Source organism: Symphodus melops (genome assembly GCF_947650265.1).
Source record: "Symphodus melops genome assembly, chromosome: 8".
NCBI classification, from domain to species: domain Eukaryota; kingdom Metazoa; phylum Chordata; class Actinopteri; order Labriformes; family Labridae; genus Symphodus; species Symphodus melops.
This window is the reverse complement of record NC_136698.1, coordinates 5205924-5228222: the sequence shown is the minus strand read 5'-3', so window position 1 is coordinate 5228222 and position 22299 is coordinate 5205924. Positions and strand designations below refer to the sequence as shown.

Here is a 22299-nt window from a genome sequence, read left to right as displayed (position 1 = left end):
CTAACTATATTTTTCTGATTGTGAATGCTGTTACTGACTTCTTTCTGTTGCCAAGTGATATAGCAGAGGCTAAGATAGCATTTAATTGCAATATTGATAACTGCTATTGGTTCTGCTAGCGGTCCCAGTGCCTTTCTTTTTATTGCTAACACTGCAGACATCATCTTCTCCTAACTTGTTTCGTAATGGTGTTGGTGGTACTGCTTTTTTATTTCTACCTGTTACTGCTGCTAATAACAACAATGTGTGTTGATTGACTGATAGCTGGTGCTATGTTAGCGTTGCAAGATTTTTGTTGTCAAATGCTCCTGAGGCTGCTAACTGTTTCTTGTTTTTTTCTTTCTGCTTGTAACATCCTTCTTTTGGCAACAATCCTATCCTAGCTCTTGATGAGATATCCTATGCTGTTTATTGCTTTCTGTATCTAACTGCTATTGATGTTAGACAAATGTTATTACTGTTTTGCTGATAAATCTTAGTCACTGTTAAGCAGCCATCACTGCAACCATGGCATTTATGAATAGCCTACATATATGCAGTAGCCTCCTTAATTGGTGTCTGACCTGACTGTTAATTACCCTCATACCTGTCCTCCTCCTGCAGAGCACTTTTTTCACCTCTCTCTTTCTCTATTTTTCTTTGACAGAGACAGTGATGGATACAAGGACAGCGACAGCTGAGCTCGGCTGGATATCATTCCCTGCCAATGGGGTAAGAAAAATCTGCAGGTGTACTGTATATGTGTGTGCAGGTTTACACCTGTGTGTGTGTGTGTGTGTGTGTGTGTGTGTGTGTGTGTGTGTGTGTGTGGGTGTGTGTGTGGGTGTGTGTCTGTGTGTGTACCCTTGGGGAAAGCAGTTTGAGTACACTTTACAGGGCTCCATTAAAGAGTCTGTCAAAATCTTAATTACAGTGGCAAGGTGACACCAATTAACTGCCATTGATGCAGAATATAATGGATTCTAATAGATCGGCGTCTACAAGGACAAAGACAAATTAAAAGGATGAAATAAAATTTAATAAAGTATAGTTTAACAAGACAAGAATATGGTCTTAAACTCCATTTCCTGAACTGATGTTTTAATGGAGGCTTGGCTATAGCCGGATACAATGTTGCTCTGTGTGTGGGTTTGAGGTGTGTTGCTCTAATTGTGATGAATGGTTGTCCCTGATCAGAGAAGAACAAGAGAGGAGAGGCGAGAAATTGAGAGAGGGAAGCAGGGATGTAGGAAAAGAGAGAAAGCGAGACACACAATGGGAGAGAGGGAAAGAGAAAGTTTAATTTGTGTCAGGTCTCTGTAAACCCATTAATCATTTTAGCCTCTCCTCTCTCTTCGTTCTTTACGTCCTTCCCTTTTATCCACAACCCTTGCCCCCTCACTCAAACACACATTCCCCAGTGGGAGGAGGTGAGCGGCTATGATGAGAACCTCAACACCATCAGGACGTACCAGGTGTGCAACGTGTTTGAGCCCAGCCAGAACAACTGGCTCCTCACTACTTACATCGACCGGAGGGCAGCACAACGCATCTATGTGGAGATCAGATTCACCGTAAGAGACTGCGCCTCCATTCCCAGTGTCCTCGGGTCCTGCAAAGAGACATTCAACTTGTACTACTTGGAGACAGAAAGGACTGTATCAGAGAGCATTAAAGGGGTGGAGTACTGGGCCAACGCCCCCTTTCTTAAGGTAATGGAACTGGAAGTGAAGCCTTTTAATAGATGACCAAATCTGGCTCTGTTTTAAAAATTGTTTATCCCAATGTTATTCCATACAAGGACAGAAAAACTGCTGACCTGTGTTATGGTTTTCAATTTAGCTTCAAATTGGCATTTTATAAAACTATGGGACTAATGCTGAACTGTTCACATTTGAAATATATAGACATTTAAAATACTATAAAATGAAATGTGTTGATTACATTCGTTTTATTGATTGTCATGTTGAGTTGAATGAGAAGAAGCCTCTGAAAATGTAAAATGTGCCTGTCTGATTTTTATTGGTCTAATACTCTGAGGTGTACATTTGGGACTAGTTCAGATGCTTGTCTTGCAGCAAAAACCAATACCATATAGTGCTGCATACATTTGGAACCATCAGGACCAAAATCTCTCGCCACAAGAACAGTTTCTATCCCTCAGCTGTCAGACTCATGAACAATTTCCCTGCCCACCCTCCTCATAACACAGGCTCTCAACAGACTTTACTGACTACTGGACTTTAAATGTATTTTCTTTCATGCACCCTTTCTACATTTATTGTTTTTTTATTCTCTATATTTGACATTTAAATTCTACTTTATATATTGGTTATTGCTTCTCATATTTGATTTTATTTAAGCACTTGTTATTTTAGCCTTCTTTTTTCTTTCGCACTGGTGCACCAAGACAAATTCCTTGTATATGTAAATATAATTGCCAATAAAAAACGGAATCAAGATTCTGAAAGGTAGATTTATTTAAAGTACATGGTCAGAATAATGATAATACTCTTACAAACAATTTCCCTTTAAACTTAAACTGCTTTCTTCACACCTGGATCTAATCACCTGTTGCCTTGGCTTTATGCCCACCATCAGTCAAGGCTCAGTCAGACGTACATGGCACGTTAAAAAAAAATCAAGATTGTTGATATACAGAAAGGCTACATGGGAGGTTATCAAGAGAGAAACGTGATTGAGATTTTTTCATAAAGTTTAAGCTCTAACATCTCCCATATATTAAAAATGTAACTTTTAGTTTCACATTTTTTTGTGCTCTTTGGGATTTATGGTTGACGTCTTCTCAAAATGTCTTGCACGTAACCTTTTAGATTTGCCGTTTCAATTAGTTAATCTTTTCAGTTTGGTTTCACACTGTTTGTGTTGATGGATCCGAGCGTTGAAAATCACCCGAGTGTTAAAAATCTCGTAGCAGCTGCCTCTGGTGCAATCACAGAGAATCACTGGGGAATGTTGTAAAAAAAAAGATTGAATTCAAAGATGACAAAATGCATTTTTGACATTTATTAATTAAACTTGTAACCTTTCATGCCTTTCATATCTCTTCTTTCCTCTGTATTTCATTTTATAGGTGGATACCATTGCAGCAGATGAGAGTTTCTCTCAGGTAGATTTCGGGGGAAGGCTAATGAAGGTGAACACTGAAGTTCGGAGTTTCGGGCCGCTGTCTAAAGGCAGAGGGTTCCACTTGGCCTTCCAGGATTTGGGTGCCTGCATGTCCCTACTGGCTGTACGCGTATTCTACAAGAAATGTCCCAGTGTAGTGCAGAACTTTGCTTTTTTCCCAGAGGTATGAATCTAAACCTGCTGTGCTCTTTTTCTTCAATTGTGAAAGAGCTGTTGTGCAACATGTCCATTTTTACTCTTCTGATTCTGTGCAGACTCTGACTGGAGCCGAGTCCACCTCATTAGTCATCGCCAGAGGAAGTTGTATCCCAAACGCAGAGGAAGTAGATGTGCCCATAAAGCTTTACTGTAACGGAGATGGAGAGTGGATGGTACCCATTGGAAGCTGCAGCTGCAAGGCGGGATATGAGCCGGACAACAGCAACGTGTGTCGAGGTAAACCTCTGCGTTTATGAGTCTGCGTGTGCTCAAACTGTAGGCACAAAAAAATGGAAAATGAAAATGGAAAAATGCTCCAAATACTGCTTCACAGCATGAAGGAGACAATGCCCTGTTATCTGAATACATTCACTTTTAAAAAAAAAACCTTTGTCTGCTCCAGTTTTGCCATGCACAAAAGCTAACAAGCCAGAATGACAGTAAATCAATATCCAGCACACGTGCATCTAATAATCCTCCAAAGCAAGAATAGAACTGCAGGGGGCCATACTTCAAAAAGCATAAAAGAAACAAAAGGCATTCCAGATTCAAACCATTCAAACCATTCACATGGTTGCAACCCTAGTTTGAATATTGAATGGGTGCGTTTAGAAAGTACGGTGTCTCAAATATCTTTAGAAAAAACCTCCACAACCTTGCTGTTTGTAGTTTATTCACCAGGTAGAATGTGTCATATTTAAGTTCTAGTAAAGTCAATAACACGCTGAAGCTTTGCTGAGTCAATTCTGCAGAAAATGCTAATGTTCTCTGTGCCCAAGAGAGCAAAGTCTGCAATTTCTTGGAGTCTTAGCTAAATAATCACATGCACATATACTGTACATTTTCTTCGCCCAAGGGTGCAGCCCACGATGTTCTGTAAGTTAATATTAGTAGAGAAAGACTCGGATGAACGTGGCACAGAAATAGCTTCTCTTCCCCTCAACGTTCCATATATCTGCACCTTTTTATATCTGGCCTCCTTCCCCATTTCCTCTCCGAGGTAAAACCCATCATTTCTTATTCCCCAGAGAGTCTCAGAGCCATTATGTGTGTGAGAGAGAGGGTGTGTGTGCGTGTGCGCATGTGTGTGTGTGTGTGTGTGTGTGTGTGATGTATGTACATATGGTGAAATGATAAGTGAGGCCTCATCATCCCATGTTAATTAGTTTAGTGTGTTCCAGCAAGATTAGTGTGCTGCGAATTATTCCTGGACTGTCAGAGAGTGTCGGGTAGATAAAAGGGGAAATGAAAGGGAAGGGAAGGAGGAAAAGGAAGGGAAGGAGGAAAGTCAGAAAAGAAGGATGGGAAGTAGAGACACAATGGAGGAAAGTGGGAAAAGAAGAACAGGACAGCCTTGTAGAGAGACGGACTGGAAAGAAGTAAAAAAAAAAAAAAAAAGTAGAGTAAAAGAAGGACAGACGAAGGTCAGGATGATAAGAAAGTGTGAGATAAAAGCGATTTAGAGCAAAGAACTGTCTCCCAAAATACATTTAATGCACAGAATGAAATGTCAGCTCTGCCGTTGGTGTCAATGTGTCATTTGCAACTTTTTCTTTGTATCGTGTTTGAGAGAGAAAGACGCTAAGCCAGGCACGATTCTCAGGAGACGGTGATTAAATATGACAATGCTACAGTGACATTGATGCTATTGCAGAGCAAATTCAGGTCGAATTTGGAATAATTTACTGTGCATGTCTTCTCTGGATCTTTAGCCTGTCATTACAAAAAAGTCTGACCAAAGACAGGTTCAGTCCAGGTGACTTGATTCGACCTTCTTTAATGGCATTGCCTACCGTATGGACACCTGCCTCGTTTTCTTTTATCTTAAAGAGGACTTATTATGAAAAACTGACTGTTGCTATGATTTTAAATATTTATTTGGGGTAACCATGCATGTTCGGTTTATGATTCATTACTGGCCGGGGACTAGAGCTGGAAATTAGCCGCGGAAGCTAAAGCTGCTCCTTTTATTGTAAAAAGGGGGATTGTCCACCAAATGATAAACTCATTACCTAAACTTAACCTGAGTGTCTAATATGAAACAAACCCATCCAGTCCTGTGTTTGTGTTCTGCATGAATCTTACAACACAGAGAAAAAATTTCCCTTGTTAAATGTTCTCATCTTGGATTGTGTCAACATCACATGTTGGATTGTGTTAAAAAAAATTGTTTTGATGCATTTACAAGAGTGTACGGACAGGAGAACATATCGCTCTGGTTTAGACCATAGGCTGTTTGAAAAGGGGCTGATATGTTCTACGTCCTCTTTAACAGTGATTTAAGATGTTGGACAGAGAAGAGTGTCCTGTCTCGACTGTGTCCGCCGAGCTGGCAGATCTTTGATGGCCTCTTGTGCCAATCAGCTGATCACAGTTTGGCAGGAAACTGGACTCACTATTAGAGCAGATGGTTGTCTTAATGTGTGTGTGTGTGTGTGTGTGTGTGTGTGTGTGTGTGTGTGTGTGTGTGTATGTGTGTGTGTGTGTCAGCCCAAGAGACATGTTTATTTTCAACCAAACCAGCATATTGTCTGGAAAAACTGGCTCATCGAAGTATAGACACATACACACATACAGTGTGTGTGTGTGTGTGTGTGTGTGTGTGTGTGTGTGTGTGTGTGTGTGTGTGTGTGTTTGCGTCAAATAGACCCTCACTTTGAAAGCACCACACAACAAATGGAGGCACTATAACCGAATACACACAAATAACTCCTGCTGTGACTCCCCAAAATCGCTCAAAGAGTTTATAAACCTGCAGGCTTTTTAACACACACACACACACACACACACACATGCACACTCTCTTACACACAGACACTCACACACGGATTCAAACATGTCCATAAAAGTTTTAAATAATTGATCAGGTAGCCTGAATGCCACCTTTACACAATTGACATCCGTATAGTCGCTGTGTAATGCTCAGCAGGCTAAAGGTAGAGAGGGAAACAAGAACAGTCCTTTTCTCTCCCTTTATTACTTTCTATATTCTTCTTTCTGTCTTTCTTTCTTTCTTTCTTTCTTTCTTTCTTTCTTTCTTTCTTTCTTTCTTTCTTTCTTTCTTTCTTTCTTTCTTTCTTTCTTTCTTTCTTTCTTTCTTTCTTTCTTTGACCCCATCCATTGTTACATTTTTCGTCACTCTGGAGATAGAGAGATTACATTTCTTGCCCGTCAGCTGACATGAACACTCATATACTTAAAGTGTAAAAATACACACATACAAACATGCACATACATATGTAGTGCTTCCATCAGACAGCTGGACACGAGAGAGAGAGAGAGACCCAGTGATCTTATACAGAGAGAAAGAGGGAGCTAGACTTGTTGCCATGGTGACACACCCCATGTGTATGAGCCAGGTTGTTGAATAAATGACCTTGACAAGCCAGATGTCTATCTGCCTATACAAAAAACACACACACACACACACACACACACCCAAACAAAGGTTTTTTTAAAGAAAGGTAAAAGTCTGAATGTGAAGAAAAGAGCGACATTGTCAGAATCAGAAAAAAAGGAGGCTGTGATTTGTGGAAAACTGTCAAATGTTGGCGAAAGATGACAAGCTGAATATGTTTTAAATGATGAGAAATCTGAAATGATATCAAACTTCAAATAGTTTCTCCGCTTTGCAATAGGTTTGAACATACAGAGGTTTGATGTAAAGACACCTGAGCCTTTAACCGCCCCCAGAACAAATGGGAAATGATGTTGTGAAGTCTTTCAGAGACGACGACCACAGCTGACATTGTCCTTATTAGGGCGTCAGCTCTCATTTTAAGATGAAGTCCTGGTCATGATCAATAAGATTAATGATAGAAATATGCCACTCATCCATCCTTGATGTGCAAAGTAAAGATGGGATTTGAATTGGCTTCAGTGAAGCTCTTTTCATGTTTGCTGTCTTAAAGTGTTTTCCAGACATTTCTGTTTGTATTTATTTTTCTCAGCTTTTCTTTACCTTCATTACACACAGGAAAGGTCTGTGGACTCCCTGATGATCATTTTCATTTCCATAGTATGCACAATCATGAAGGTAATGTTTGATGTGTACAAACAAGTGCACCATTATGAATGGCTTTCAACCGTTTTCCAGCAGGACCGCTCCTCTGTATTTTAACATCTGAAGGCCTTTTGACTTCATTTTGGAGTGTGGCCGTTCAGAACAGCTATAAAGCCTCTGGAGACGCTCGAACCACACATCAAACTAGGCTGCTCTCTGAACACCTTCACCTTTAGGGTGTAGATCAAACCAGCTCTAAGTTCAAGGAGGAAGTGAAGTCCATCGGGCCTTTTCCATTTTCCACTCTGCACCAAAATGATTAAATTATTCAAGTATTCCACCCACTTTATATTTTTCTGAAAAACTCCTCAGAGCACAGTAAAAAAAGTTATTTACACTGACTGACTGAGAGTTGGTACTGGAGACAGACTCTCCAATGTTGGACATTTTAGTTGGTGGTGGCGCCCCAAAAAACACTGTCAAACTAACAAGTCACACTCTCCAGCCATCATACATGATACTCTTAAACAATACAGAGAACACTAACGCTTAAATTAGTAACAACATCACTAACGCCGGGGGATTTTTACCCAATATAATATCCCAAATAAAAAGTACTTGTCATCAAAATATGACAATACATGATCAAATTGAGTAGTGTTCTATTATTTTCCAAGCGTGCCATGTCTAACATGAAAGTAAATATCATGGGTGGACCCTATAAAAATGCTAAAAAATTACAATAAAACTTAGAAGAAAATAATAATGAAACTGGAAGCTTGGTCTTTGTCTCATTCCTGGGACATTTGAGACTTCCCTGGTGAAGGCACGGTCTCCTTGACAAATGAACAGCTGCAGGAGAGAGAAAATATTTCGGGTGAAAATCATCATGCCTGTAGCAAAAGTATGTTTTGGAGAATGGAAACACTCGGGCCTTCAAAGATGTCAAAGACAATGCTGAAGCTACCCAGGGACCCAGGACGCTCAGAGAAACGCAACATAATTCCAATCATGTGAACACACATGCTCGCGGGAAAATCACCCGGTGATAGTATTCTAGGGTAAACAAAGTCAACAGTCATGATGTATTAAGTCGTGACTAAAAAGATAATGGATGGATAGATGAAAAGGATTGGACAGAAGCAAACTGCCTCTCCTACAATACATTGGTTCTAAACCAGCCTGGCCCTGATGAACTGCTGCCCTGCATGTTTTAAGGATCTCTCTCTTACACACCTTTTTTTTTGTTTCTAATTATGAACTCACTCGAAGAAACAAGGAGCTTAACTAGCATCAGCTGCTTGGCAACAAACAGATTTAAATCAGGTGTGTGAGAGTTGGTGGTGGAGCAGGGTTTTTTTTTTTACCTGGCATTAAATCATGACTGTGACTGCAGCAAGCAGTTATTTTATTTAATGACTAAGCCGCTAATTACTTTCTTAATCGTAATCAATTAATCAAGTGGTTCATAAAATGTTAAATGACTGAAAATGACGAGCACAATTTGCAGCAGCCCAGGTGACAAGCTTGTAATTTATCTATTTTTTTAACTTGTATCAAAAAATAAATAACATTTATTAATCCCAGAGGGGAAAATTGTGGTGTGCACTCTTGTTATTTAAGAGACATGCTTCTCACACACAGAGAGCCTGAATCACACACACGCACAAGCAGGACCTGTGGACATGCATTAATGGAGAGATGTCAGAGTGCGGTGGCAGCCCACAGGAGGTGCCCTCTGAGCTGGTAGGGGTTCAGTGCCTTGCTCAAGGGCACCTCAGCAGTACCCGAGAGGTGGTCTGGGACCACTCCAGCTGCCAGACCATATTTTTTTGGTCCGCATCGGGACTTCAACCGGCGGCTCTTTATTCCCAACCCAAGCCGCTACAGACTGAGCTACTGCCTCCCCCGTTTTTTTAATGATTATCATGTTTAATGTTGTGTTGAATTGAAAACTCAAGATCTCAAATATTTCAGTCTTCAAACTGTTGATCAATCATTAAAACAGTAGCTGGTTCCTTTAAGTCAGTTAGATCAGAAAGAATGTGAGAGAAAAATGTTCACTCTTTAGCGTTCAACATTTTATAAGAACTGCAGATTCTAAAACACCAAAAACATCCTGACCGAAGACGAAAATAAAAACTACATCTCTTCAGGCAAACCGGGACTCTCACCTCCTCCACACCTCACAGGAAGGAGACTTCAGGACTCAGGACTTTGCAGCTCGCTCTCATTGCATAACTTGATGGTGGCGAAAGTGTTCCTGCACCGTGCTTTTATTTGGGCGTCAGCGATGTATAAAACAGCACACATTCACTGCATGTGAGATGTGTTTGTGCAGTCTGATATGGAATCTACAAATCCAAAATCTGTTTGGGTTCCTTCATGCTCCTCGGTTCATGTGCAAGGTAATATGCAGTAAAACAGAGGGAGTGTAGAACAGCCGTCTCCATTGTGAATCATGTTTGAAAACAAGAATCTGTAAAAGCAATGAATAACTATTTCAGCAGAGCACACACAGAGCAACACGGCAGAATAAATAGAGATATTGCAAGGAAAGAATTAAAAATCAGATTTATTATTTCTTTCTGCCTCACACGCTCGCCGTCTTCATTTTGCTATCATTCTTCTTTGTTGTGTCTTTGAAAGCTACTTTGTCTCTGGGTTTCTTTTCCTCTTTTCTTCTCTTGAAAAATTAGGCGTGAGTCTGAAAGTTTGATTAAGTGACACTCCAAGGCTCTTAACCTGCTGGCACTCTGCCTCGAATGCTTCTTTCACCAAACTCCTTCTATCGTTCATGCTTCAGTTTGTGCTTAAAGGGGTTCTCGTACAATCCCTCACCTCCCCTCCCTTTCCCACCATAAATCTGTGTTATGTTTGCATTATGGTTTACAGCATTGAAGCATCTCAAAAGATAAAGTGGGCGTTCATTACAGCAGAGGATGGAAACCCTCGTGCTTAAGATAAATCAAAACTGGCGGAAAAGTTGCAATAAAAAACGCTGTTTTTTTTTTTTTTTATGGCAGAGCTTTAATTTCAGTTCAGTCTTTCATTTCACACCTCTGTGATTCCCTGTTTGGCTGTTTTTCTTCCTCTCCAGTCATGAATACAGTAGGTGTGGGAAAAGCAAAGTTCCAGCACATGCGGTACAATCGGATTTGCTGCGTGACACGTGGCACACGATATCACAATACAGCGATCCCGTGTCTGAAGAATACAGAGCCGCTTACATGTTGAAGTGCGGGATTAATACATTTTCTCACGGCAATTTAGTGTCAGTTTCCCCGCTTGTCATTCTTCTTCTCTTTACTTCAAAGTCGTCTGAACTTGTCCCGCTGTCTTCTTCTTCTTCTTCTTTGGCTACTTAACTTCTGAAGTTGTCTTCATTCATGCCATGAGAACCATTTTGAGGAGTCACAAAGTCATGTCACACTGATCGGATGGGCAGATAAATCAATTGAAGAGGTGTTTTTGTTTGTTTGTTTGTTTTAATTTTGAGATGTGGCACCAGCGATGCAGTGATAGTGTCACACCACGCGGTGCCGAGAATCAGGCAGTGTGGGGCTGATTCCCCCAGAATTCAATTTTAAACAGCTTTCCTTTGAGGCTTAATGTAGCCTGACTTAACACGTACGTCACTTTACATGTCACCATGTTCCTCCGGTCTGTTCATCTCCCTTCACGCTCAGACAAGTCGCAAGATTTTTTGTATTTATTTTTTTTCCAGAATCAGTCTTTGTAGCGCCGCTGTAATGACAGTGTTCCAGCACAAATCACAGTATCATATTGCGAAGCTTGGACATGCCTAATGGATAACCTGAGCTACAGTCAAAACGCCTCGAACGGTACATGTTATATTTATACATCCCCAAATGATTGACAGGCACTTTAACCTGAAATATGAACTCTTCCTGTGTTCAGCCGTATAAACAGTTGCTGATGTGTCCTTGAGTTGGTCTTGGGATTTTCAAGCTGGAGGCTTCTTTGAAGGTTTTTTTTTTGTTATTCTCAAACTGTGCTTTCCATTTCGACTGTGACTCGCTTTCAAAAGAGAGAGTCTGATCGCTGGAGATCCTCCAACAAGGATGAAGGTTCAATATATTTCAGGAACAAATAGAGTTCACAGACACATATGGCTGCAGGAGCTGGGGATTGAACCCCTGACCTTCCAGCTGTGAGCCGCTTTATAGACACGTCATTGATTAGCAGCACTATACCGTGATTTACTTTTTGTGTTTCAGGAACAAGCTAAATATACACTGATTTCACATTAAACCAGAGAAAGAGCAGCCATGAATCTGGTTTATGAGACTTTCATAGAAGCTCAAGTCTTACAAAATGTTACTCAAGCTTGAAGAAGGAGGAAGTTGCATACATTGGAGACATCCTCGAGATTTAGTGTTTTTACATAAGATAGCTTCGAGTGGGCGGCGTGAATAGGAAGCTCTAAGGGAGTACAGTATTGGTAACAGTTTTAATAGCTTTACTTTGTCTTAAATATCCCTCTGGATGAAGTAGGAAACTCTGAAAAACACAGAGCTGTGACTGACGAGTTCGTCATGTTCAGAGCTCGGTAAGCAGATAGATTAACGTGAGCTAGTGGAGGTAAGACTCAGGCGTGTGTATTTGCTCTAAGAGGAGGGTAGCAACACTCCCTCAACTGTGCGACTGTCAAGGACCTGAAGAAAATCTGTCCATCCATCCGTTCATTATCTGTGCTGCTCTTCACTTTCTGGGGTCACAGGAAGCTGAAGCAACAGCGCTAACCATCGCACCATCCTGCAACCCAACAAGATCTGTAGTCACCGATAAACAAACTAAAAGGACCTTAATGCATCTTACTAAACCATGTAGACAAGGAAGAGGTTTTTTTAATTTTACACCAACGCAAAACTTCTACAAGTCTTCCAAATCTTAATATTCATCTCTTTCTCCCAGTCGAATGTCGTGTAAATGATTAAGATCCATTAAGTAATACGCAAGCCAACAGCATAAATGATATTGTTAGTAAAAGTGACAACTGAAGGAGTGAAGCTTTATCAATGGGGATATAATCTGTACGAGTTCATACACGTGTTTCATATTAGGCAAAATGTATCCACAGGATCAACTCCAGCATTATTTGCATTTATATTCCTTTAGTGTTTCTGCTTTGAGTTCATCATTGTGCGACAGTATAGCACAGCAAATTCCATGAGAGCAGGAGTTCTGATCCTGAAACCATAAATCCATCCGAGGGAAAGCGACGTGACAGTTTGTGGATAAACACCATTTATTGTGTATCGTGCCAGAAAAAGATAAAGTGATCCCGTCTTCAGAAGAAACCCCTCTGTGCTCATCAACATTACACGACCAGAAATAACTAATGGTGTTGTGGCATTTAGAAGTTTGAAGTTTAGATGAAAAAAAAAAAAAAAAAAAGCCCCACGATTTGTCACGTTTCTCTCCGGTGCAGGAGTCAGAGTTGTGCATCATATTAATATGTTATTTCTCTCTCTCTCTCTCTCCTTTTCTTCAGCTTGCCCTCAGGGCACCTTTAAGTCCTCCCAGGGGGCCGGATTATGTCAGCAATGTCCGTCCAGCAGTCGCTCCACCATCGAGGCAGCCACCCTCTGCGGTTGTCGGAACGGCTATTACCGTGGAGACATGGACAAACCTGAGGACATGTGCACCAGTGAGTCCGTCCCTCTCTGTGACACGAACATAAGAATAAATACTCTTTAAACCTTTAGCGTGATCGTGCCTCAGGGGAGCTAAGGCCAGTTTGATTTTTGGGGACAGAGTCTCGCTGACGCATTACAGCAAAATGAGTGTTTGACATCACTGACGGTCCAATATCTCATCATTGAATTAAAGGCCAATATCTGCCTTGATTCCTCATTCCAGCCCTAATTTTCATGCACCTCATTCAGAGCCGAGTGTGCCGCAATGTTCCCGTTCTTGTTTGGGGATTTGGGGAGCAGTAAGTAATAACACTGCCACAATCCTCGGGCTTTCCATTCAAGAGAATATGAGTTTAGTGTGTTGAGGGGTTTATATTGCTATGCAAGGCGAGGCTCAGAGTCTGAAAAAGGCAGCCTCTCCGCTCCACAGAGAGATGGTGTAAGTAGGTTGAGACATGAATCATTTGGTTCGTCGCTGCAGCTCGTCTCAAACTGGAGACAGAGTGTTCCATGTGTACTGGCTGTGTCTGTATGTGTTTCTGTGCACGTACTGCTGACCTGGATATAACTTCATGTTTGGGGTGCTACCAAAGCTTCTCTTCATTATTACACTGTTTAGCATATATGAATGAATTCTCATTATTCTGCAGGACGTTTTACAGAGAGTATCCTTAAAGACTGTCTCCCTTTTTATATAAATCATGACACTGAATATTGACAACCGCCCTCTTTTTTTTTTCATCGTATGTCAAGTTGAAACTTTTCTGCCTGTTTCCAGGTTTTTCTCTTTGTGCTGTCTTTGTTTCAAGGTTTATATTTTGACTTTTTATGCCTTTAGTTTAGTGACAGTGGATATAGTCAGAAGTTGGGGGTGGGGGTGGGGGGGGGTGGGGGGGGGGTGGGGGGGGGGAGAGAGAGAGAGAGAGAGAGAGAGAGAGAGAGACAGAACGGGAATGAAACCACAGATGGGATTCCAAGGGCAGACCAAGGATACATTGGTGCATTAAAGTTATACAACAACAGGTGTAAACATGAAGTCAGGACTGACAGGTAACTTCTCACAAACAGTTTCTACCAGGATGATGTTGGCTGATATTCTACAGTTTGCTGCTTTCTCTTTCGTTCTGTTTGTCATATCCTAAAGACATTAAGAATGTGGTTATCAGTCAAGACTTCAACACTATCAGAGACTCATCAACGATGGGTTAACGGGAAGACAAAGAATGGAAAGGGGAACAAGATGGGATACTGGTTTAGCTCAGTTGGCAGAGCAAGCGTCTCATGTACAGCGGCCATAGTCGTCGTCGTACTGGTCGCAGGTTCAACTCCCATTCTGACGTTGTGTTTGGTCATTGTCATCCCCCATTCTCTCTTGTCACACTTCCTGTCTCTCTCAAACGGTCCTTTCAAATAAATGCTGTATGCCCTGTTAGAGCCTGAAATGTAACAAACCCAAAATGTAATGACTGGTCGATAATGTACCAAAATGCTGAGCCCAAAACGTACTGACTTTTTGCTCAAAATGGAACATGTTTTTACATTTTGGGTCAGGCAAAAATATTTTTCTCCTAATGATGGAAATACTTTTTTACAATTTGGCAAAAGTTGTTCCATTTTGGGTTTTAACGTGCCTCAAAAATATTTGAAAGAAGTAAAAATGGGGGATAACCCACAGCTTGTATTACTGCTGTCGGACCTTGACATCGACAGCCATGATCAACAAAGCAAAAACAAGCAGACAAAAACACAGACGGATCCTCAGATCATCTTACCTGTTCAAAACCCCAACCAATCATAGGTCCCTGTGAGGTCATCTGGAAACTGTGACAACACCTCCCAGTAACTCCCAATGAGATGACCGTCCAAAGTTAAAATGTGGACTCTGCAAAATGGATGCACCAAGTACAGTACGAGCACTATGCAGAGCATCACTTATACTGCACAGATTGCAGCCTGGACAGGTCCCATTTGGCCAGATTGATTTTATACAATTTTGTTGTGTTTTGTATTGCAAGGGGGAAAATGATTTTGTCACAGTCTTTATGTAGCTATTAGGTGGTTAAGCCTTCTGACAGCAGAGAGCATATGGCACACCTCGCCTGACACAGCTGCAGTACACTCGCAAATTGGAACTGACAGAAGAAAAATACACTTTCCACATGAAAAGGTGTCAGGTGTCAAGCAACCAACTCCTACAGCCCACTCAGCTTTGTGAACACCTTTGTTGTGCTTTCATTCAAAGGTAAACACGTCACAACAATTTATGAAAAAAGACGAGTGGGAACTTTCAAACCTGAGAAATGAAACTTCAGTACAGGAAAGAACTTCATCTTATTTTCATTTGGTATAAACTTAATCCGATATAAACTCAGATCAGTGAAGTGGAAGAGTGAGCATGCAGCGTGTGGATAGTTGGCTGACAGAAAATCATTCCCTCAGCAGGGCGCAGGGGCTGAATAGGTAAAAAGAGGTGTGTGTGTGTGGGGGGAGTGTGTGTTGCTCTTTTTGAAGTGTATTTGTGTGTATAGGTCAGACTGATTCTGCAAAAGCTACTTACAAAACAGAAAAGTAGTGCAGAGTGAGGCTTTAAACTGCAGGGCAGAGAACTCACGGTGGGTTCTGTTTTGGCCCTTTACAGGTAACATCTCTTCATTATCATGTCGAAAATGCAACCTAACCGATGTTTTACATTTAGATGAGTTCAGATTCCACATGTTAAAAACACTGCTTAAGTAACACGCTGAAAACTCTGGATCACACATGCATACATTCTAGAGTCTGTTGTGGGCCCGAGGCAAAAATCCTCGGGGGGGGGGGGGCGCTCCAACCAGAGTTCATCACCGTCATGTCTGCCAGTGTCCTGACGACCACTCGATGGATAATTCCTCTTCAATTTGATTCGTTGACTTTCACTGACAAACTTTGGTTTTCACAGCAAACGTGCATGCATGTCGAAGCAGCGCAGCGTCCTTAAGGAGGTTTCCTACTGTCACTGCAAAATTTGCACATTTTGGAGCACTGCTTTGGTTTAAGTTTGTCAGCCCTCGAGGGGCCTCCTACTGGCCTGGGGCCCCAAGCAGTCGCCTGCCTTGCCTGTTGTCAAGCAGCGCCTCTGCATCCATAAGAGAAATGGAAATGTAGGAAAGGCAAGTTATGTATTTATGGATGTTTCAGAGCGGCAGTACGGCGGTTTGTAGGGACTTGGGTTGGGAACCGGTAGGTTGCCGGTTAAAGTCTAGGTGAGGACCAAAGTATGCAAGTGGGTTTGGTAGCTAGAGGTCACTTCCTGGGTTCTGCCGAGGTACCCTTGAGCAAGGCACTGAACCACCAACAGCTCTAGCGTACTCCCTGCTAAGTAGCGAGTAGCAGCCCCACTTTTGAGCCTGTGTGTGGGAGAAGCATGTCTCAGTGTCAAGCAGAATTCCCCTCAGGGATGAATGAAGTGAAATTAAAATAAATTCATTCAAAACGAGAATCATTGCATGAACAAAGACATAAGGCGTGACTTCTTTCGAGAGCATGATTTTCCTGAAATAGTTCATGTGGCATTTTATCCTTAGGGGTACCTGTAGTTGTTAAACAATGAGGACAACAACTCCCATGATGCAACATACAGTAACCTCACATTGTCTTTTTTTGGGCTGTATTGATTGAGATCGATCCAGGACAAGAAGTAGCATGCTGCCCTTTTCAACACGGGATTTTAATGGGATATCTCTGAGGTATCTCTAGGGTGTTCATATTGTAATGTGCTGAACGTGTTGATATGTGTGTCCACACGTTGCATCTTCCTTTGTATGTGTGCACAGTTTACCACACATCCGCTCCCCTCAGTAGAAACGTTTGAGATGGTGTGATTTAGATTTTCAACCCCCCTACTGTCTGCTCGCCCTTTGATTCTGCTGCAGGGTCTGTTTGACACGTTCACACACACACACACACACACACACACACACACACACACACACACACACACACACACACACATTTCGACTCTTTGATTTAACATATGCCAAGGTTGACTCTCCACATCGTTTCCATTTCTCCCTTCTAATAGGTCTTGTTGCTATGTCTGTCTGTGTGTTCGTGTGTGTGTCACAGGTCTTTGGATGTGTGTCAAGAAGAAGTGAACCCTCGAGGTTTAACCTTGTGAAAACTGTGGGAGTGTGTTTAGAGCTCTATATAACACCCTGAAAAGCCGAGTATCTGCTCCGATCAAAGCGAAGAGCTGACAGAGAAATGAAAGAGAGAAACTGAACGACTCACTGACTGAGGAGCGACAGAAAAGAAGACAGATATCTCTGACTGGCTGGGAGCTGATAGGTCAGCCTCAGGAGGAGACGGGGTTGTCTGTACCGGATCACCAGTTGGAAAGAGCAATCTGCAACTTTGCTTGTGTGCAGCTTCGAATAAGGCTCACTGTTCATTGTCTATTTGAAAATAATTAATGTGACGAATCTGTACTGTGAATGTTCTCCCTGTGTGTTCTCTGTGGTTACTCCTGCTTCCTCCCACAGCCCAAAGACTGCTCGTTAGGTGAATTAGCGCCTCATGCGTATGAATGTGAGTCTGGCTGTTTGTTTGTGTCCTGTGATTGACTGGAGACCAGTCCAGGTGTACCCCCCCCTTTTTTCCGCCCAATCACGGCTGGGATCAACTCCAGCTAGAAAAGAAAGCAGAGTAGATGTGATGTGGAACACCCCATCACACATTTATGATATTGACATTAAGTGATTCTTGACTGACTCGCTACCTGAGACAGACACTTTACCTCCGCCTGTGTTTCCTCTAGGTGTCCCTTCGGCTCCTCGCAATGTGGTTTCAGTCGTCAACCAGACTTCTGTGCTGCTGGAGTGGCACTCACCTCGTGACACGGGGCACCGCGAAGACCTGGCGTACAACGTCTTGTGCCGACGGTGCCACAGCAGCGAGCGCCGGGCTTGTCAGCCATGTGACGACAGCGTGGCGTTTGTACCTGGCAGGCGAGGGCTAAAGGACACACGGGTGGAGATCAGCAAGCTGCGTGCTCACACATCGTACACCTTCGACATACAGGTTTGTCCATGCCGTAGAGAAAAAGTTCTTTCTTGTAGCTTCACTTATTTTGGGATGAGTTTTGTTCAGCAGTGTTGTTACAGGAAAAGTCGAACGTCTCAAGGTCTGAAAGATGTCTCAGAAAAGTGAACTTACCTTTTGGCAGATGATGGAAGTCTTTTTTCGGGGGGGGGGGGGGGGGGGGGATTTATAACAGATGTAGAATCACAGCCAGAAAATGTGCAAAAATGTACCAAAGACCTTTTAAAAAAACCTCCTCAAACCCTTCCTGCAGCATAACCTACGGCTTCTGTTGATATGAATGTTCAAAGTTTCTTTACAACTCACACACAGAGACATAAAAAGAAATCTACACAACACTATTTCCTCCTCTAAAGCTTTACAGCAGGCACTGTGTTGGCAGAGTGACCCTGATGTGACTCAGGATTGCTGATTGTAACTGCAATGAATCGAGAATATTTATAGCCGGTTCCCTGCATGAAGAAGCAATTCTCCAACTTTACAAAGCTACCTTGTAAGCCCACAGGCGGGGAGTATTTGATGGTTGGAAGTTGGATTTTCACAGGAGAAATTCCTTTAATTACACAACTTGGAAGAACGTTACTTCAACAATGTTGATTTTACCAAAGTGGGTTTAAAGTAAAAAGTTTTTTCTCAGACAGGGAAAATACTTTTTACTTAAAGCTAATAGGTGTGCTGTTGACATGTTTTAGATTGCAACAGGCTGCTTAATATGCACTGTTAGGCTCAAGGATACAAAGGCTCCATACATCCTTTTCTGACGTGGCAGCTTTATGCATAATTTGCGGTTATATCATGTTCCCTCAAAAATCAAGGCCACTGTGACTATGACTGTAAAGTCGGCAGGACGGTGAACCTTAAATCTTCTGCAATCAGTCGCCCTTTACCATCGAGGCTTCGTGTCATATATCAAGGTCAACTGTATTGAAAATGTTGAAGGAAGGGCAGGAATGAAGGAAGTGAGTTATTGTGTCGTATTTTGAAATTGAATTCATGTACATGTAATTCAGTAGTATACACTCAGTGATGGTGTCTGGATTATTTTAAAAGCTGTAAATGGTAAACAGTAAAGTGCATTTCTTGTCTACTCACTACACCACTATCGATTTTACACGGCAGGTCGCACCTGACCATTCACACACTGATGCTAGAGGCTGCTATGTAAAGTGGCTGTCAGTATATTAAATAATCCTTAAGCATTTATTTGTCCCCTAAGAGCAGCGAGAGCTTCTTGGGGTTAAGTGTCTTGCCCAAAGACTTATTGAATATGTGCCTGCAGGGATCAAATCCCCGGCCTTCCTATGGAGAGACGACTCCACCACTCAGCCCACAAAAAAAAAGTCTGTTGTGGTATGGCTGGATCAATAATGATGAATGAATACATGAATGACAGATGCTGACCCAGTTTGAAGTATTAGCTGTGAAAGTATTGACTGTAACTCCTGTACTTACTGAGGCGACATTTAAAGACAAAGCAGAACTTGTATCTAAAAAATACATCTTCATTTCTCTGACTGTAAACTGACCGTTCTAAAACCTCAGAAACTCTACAAAACAGGAAACACAACAAACTGATTAAGAGACAAAGAAACATTATAGATTTCGAGCTTGGGGTTAGCCGTTAAGCTAGCGTCACTAATTACCACCTCTTTGTGTGATGTTTTGTCATGACTGAAGAAATCGTTTGTCTGAGCTCAAGATAAACAACATGCGACAGCTAATTAGCTTGTCTTTAACGTGCACATGGAACCTGTTAATTGTGTCTTTGTGTTGCACAGATGAGAAAGCTCAGAGTTTAAAGCAGTGCTTCTTCAATGACATTAAAGAACACCTCACTGATAAATGACTGTTGAATGTATCCGCCAAGCATCTGCAAAAGCACTGCAGGTCTGTTAAACTAGAGATTTGTCAACATGGTAAAGTCGGCTGAATGTGGCTTGCTGATATGAGACTCCTTAGACAATGTGTTCATGGAGTGAATCCTCAAATATACAAGGGTTACAAGTATAGGCGCTGACGTAAGCTGTAAAACTTACCTGCAATAGTAAAGTATATGTATATCACAAATCAGAATTATAATAGACTTATTGAGATGCAGACATGTAGACATGAAGACTTTGAGTGACAGGTGCATTATCTAGCTCTATGCTAGGAGTCACACTACGAGACAATCAAGACCATTTGGGGCCTAATTGGCCTCTTCAGACAGAGTCATGTTTTTTTTAATTTGGTTCTAAATATAATCTTTCCAGATTTTCCTGCGGTGTGAGGTATGTTGAGAATGATTTACTCTCCCTGAACTGAAATCTTGGAAGAACATTATGGATGCTATTTAAAATGTTCAGTTTGTTTCAATTTCCTGCTGTGTGATGGGGAAACACAATAGACAGCAGAGCAACCATTCTGCATGTGGGCGTGTAGAACCAGACGATGGCCAATTGGGAAGCAAGCTGACTGCACAAAATCCTCAGAAATGTCATTTTCACTCCCCTACAGCATACACTACATACACATATATACTTTTTTTCTAATGTTGGTTTGACGGAAAAAGATTTAGCTATTTTTCAAGTGCTGTAAATCGGGAATCTAGTTGTTCTTTAATTGAAACTGTTTATGTGGATTGGGCTATTTTGTTCATATCATTGCTCTTGACAGACTATGGGAATTAAAGTATCGTATTATTTCATCATTTTCAACATCAACTAAGATTTAAAAAGAAAAAAAAATGTTTTTGCAAAGCTCCATTTAAGCAAGTGAGTTCATTTCACCCCTGTTGCTTCCAATATCTCATCCGAATGACTTGTTGCCAAAAAAGTTAAATAGCAATGTTCACTAACATGCAGTCTGTGCTCTAAACAACTGAATGCTGTTATACTGCATAGTACTTTCTGGAAGAATACACATTTTGCAAGATTTTTGTATCTTCTGGTATTTCCTCCTTTTTTTGAAAATGTATTGATTTCTCTGTGTCCTTCATAGATTATTAAGTAGTAAAACCACGTTTTTATCAAATTATTCCGTCGACAGCTTTTGATGTAGACAGAATATTTCCCTTCAGAAGGAGTCAGCCGGAATCATTAAAAAGTCAGTCTTCTGATTTTACATGAATTTTAGCCTCATCAGTTAGCCGGCTACATATTCCTGCTGGGTAAATGGCCGGTTATGAGCTAGAACTGAGCAGCCTGCTTTTGCCAACATTTGTCTTAAATCAAGGCTCTATTGTTTCAAATAATTACCAAGAGGGTTAAGTGCCTGAATCTGCCAACATTTCCATTTTAAACTGCATGTGAGATGTGACAGGCGCAGCATCAGCAGCCAAAGTCTTTGAGTTGGAAAAGCTGACCATTTCACTTTGTTCTCTGCAGGCAGTCAATGGGGTCTCCAACAAGAGCCCTTATCCCGCCCAGCAACTGTCAATCAACATTACAACCAATCAGGCTGGTGAGTAGAGAGTGCAAATGATGCATGAATGTGTGTGTGTGTGCATGTGTGTGTGTGTGTGTTATCTGTGTGTGTGTCAGCAGACCCTGAGGCACAGTGGATTATACTGGCTTGGGGGATAAAGGAAATTGAGCTTCAGTCTTTTAATTCATAAAACATGTTATAAGCTTGTCATCTCTCCCTCTTCCCCCCTTTTCTCACCCCGTTTTCCTCTCTTTCCTGCACATCCACAGCTTTCATCCTGTTTTCCTTTTTCCCGCCTCCCCCTCTGTTCCTTTTTTCCGCTCCTTTATCCCCAGTCCCTGCCCTTCTCTGACAGTGTAATTCTCAGAGACTATAAAGTGAGCTGAGTTACCGCTCCATCAATTCTTTATGGAGACAGGCAGAAGTGATATTTCCACCGCAACCCAAATTTGGGTTTAAAAGCCGCTGTGCTCTGATGGAAAACACATCATTTACCTCATCTACGGCAACCCGAACTCATTCCTAATCGAAACATGATCCATTGTCACCCTGATGCTTTTCTGAGCACATTTGTTACCACTGCAGGAGGAAAAAGTCTCTTATCCCTGAAATCTTAAAGACTCAACAAAAACTGATTTATTTTCTGATTTCTGCGTGGAACCTAAGGAGGTGAAACTAACTCGGCACATAAAGAACACTGCAAAAAGTCAATTGTATCCATATTAAAATAGAAGGAGAAATTCGGCTCCTCTGGTATCTCAGAGAATCTCCTGATGCTTCCGAACGTGTTACATGCACCTGCTTGTGCAACTCGTTCTCAACACA

The 22299-nt window shown here is 41.6% G+C and overlaps 1 protein-coding gene across 1 annotated transcript in view; it reads left to right on the top strand.

Moving 5' to 3' along the window:
• The window catches only part of LOC306828085 (ephrin type-B receptor 1-like), an 86891-nt gene that overhangs the window by 30986 nt on the left and 33606 nt on the right, over window positions 1-22299 (top strand). The window contains exons 2-8 of the mRNA XM_079350305.1: window positions 647-711; window positions 1401-1691; window positions 3074-3292; window positions 3384-3564; window positions 12849-13004; window positions 17786-18048; window positions 21435-21510. Of these exons, the coding sequence (XP_079206431.1) occupies window positions 647-711; window positions 1401-1691; window positions 3074-3292; window positions 3384-3564; window positions 12849-13004; window positions 17786-18048; window positions 21435-21510 (1251 nt within the window). The remainder of the gene's footprint in view (window positions 1-646; window positions 712-1400; window positions 1692-3073; window positions 3293-3383; window positions 3565-12848; window positions 13005-17785; window positions 18049-21434; window positions 21511-22299) is intronic.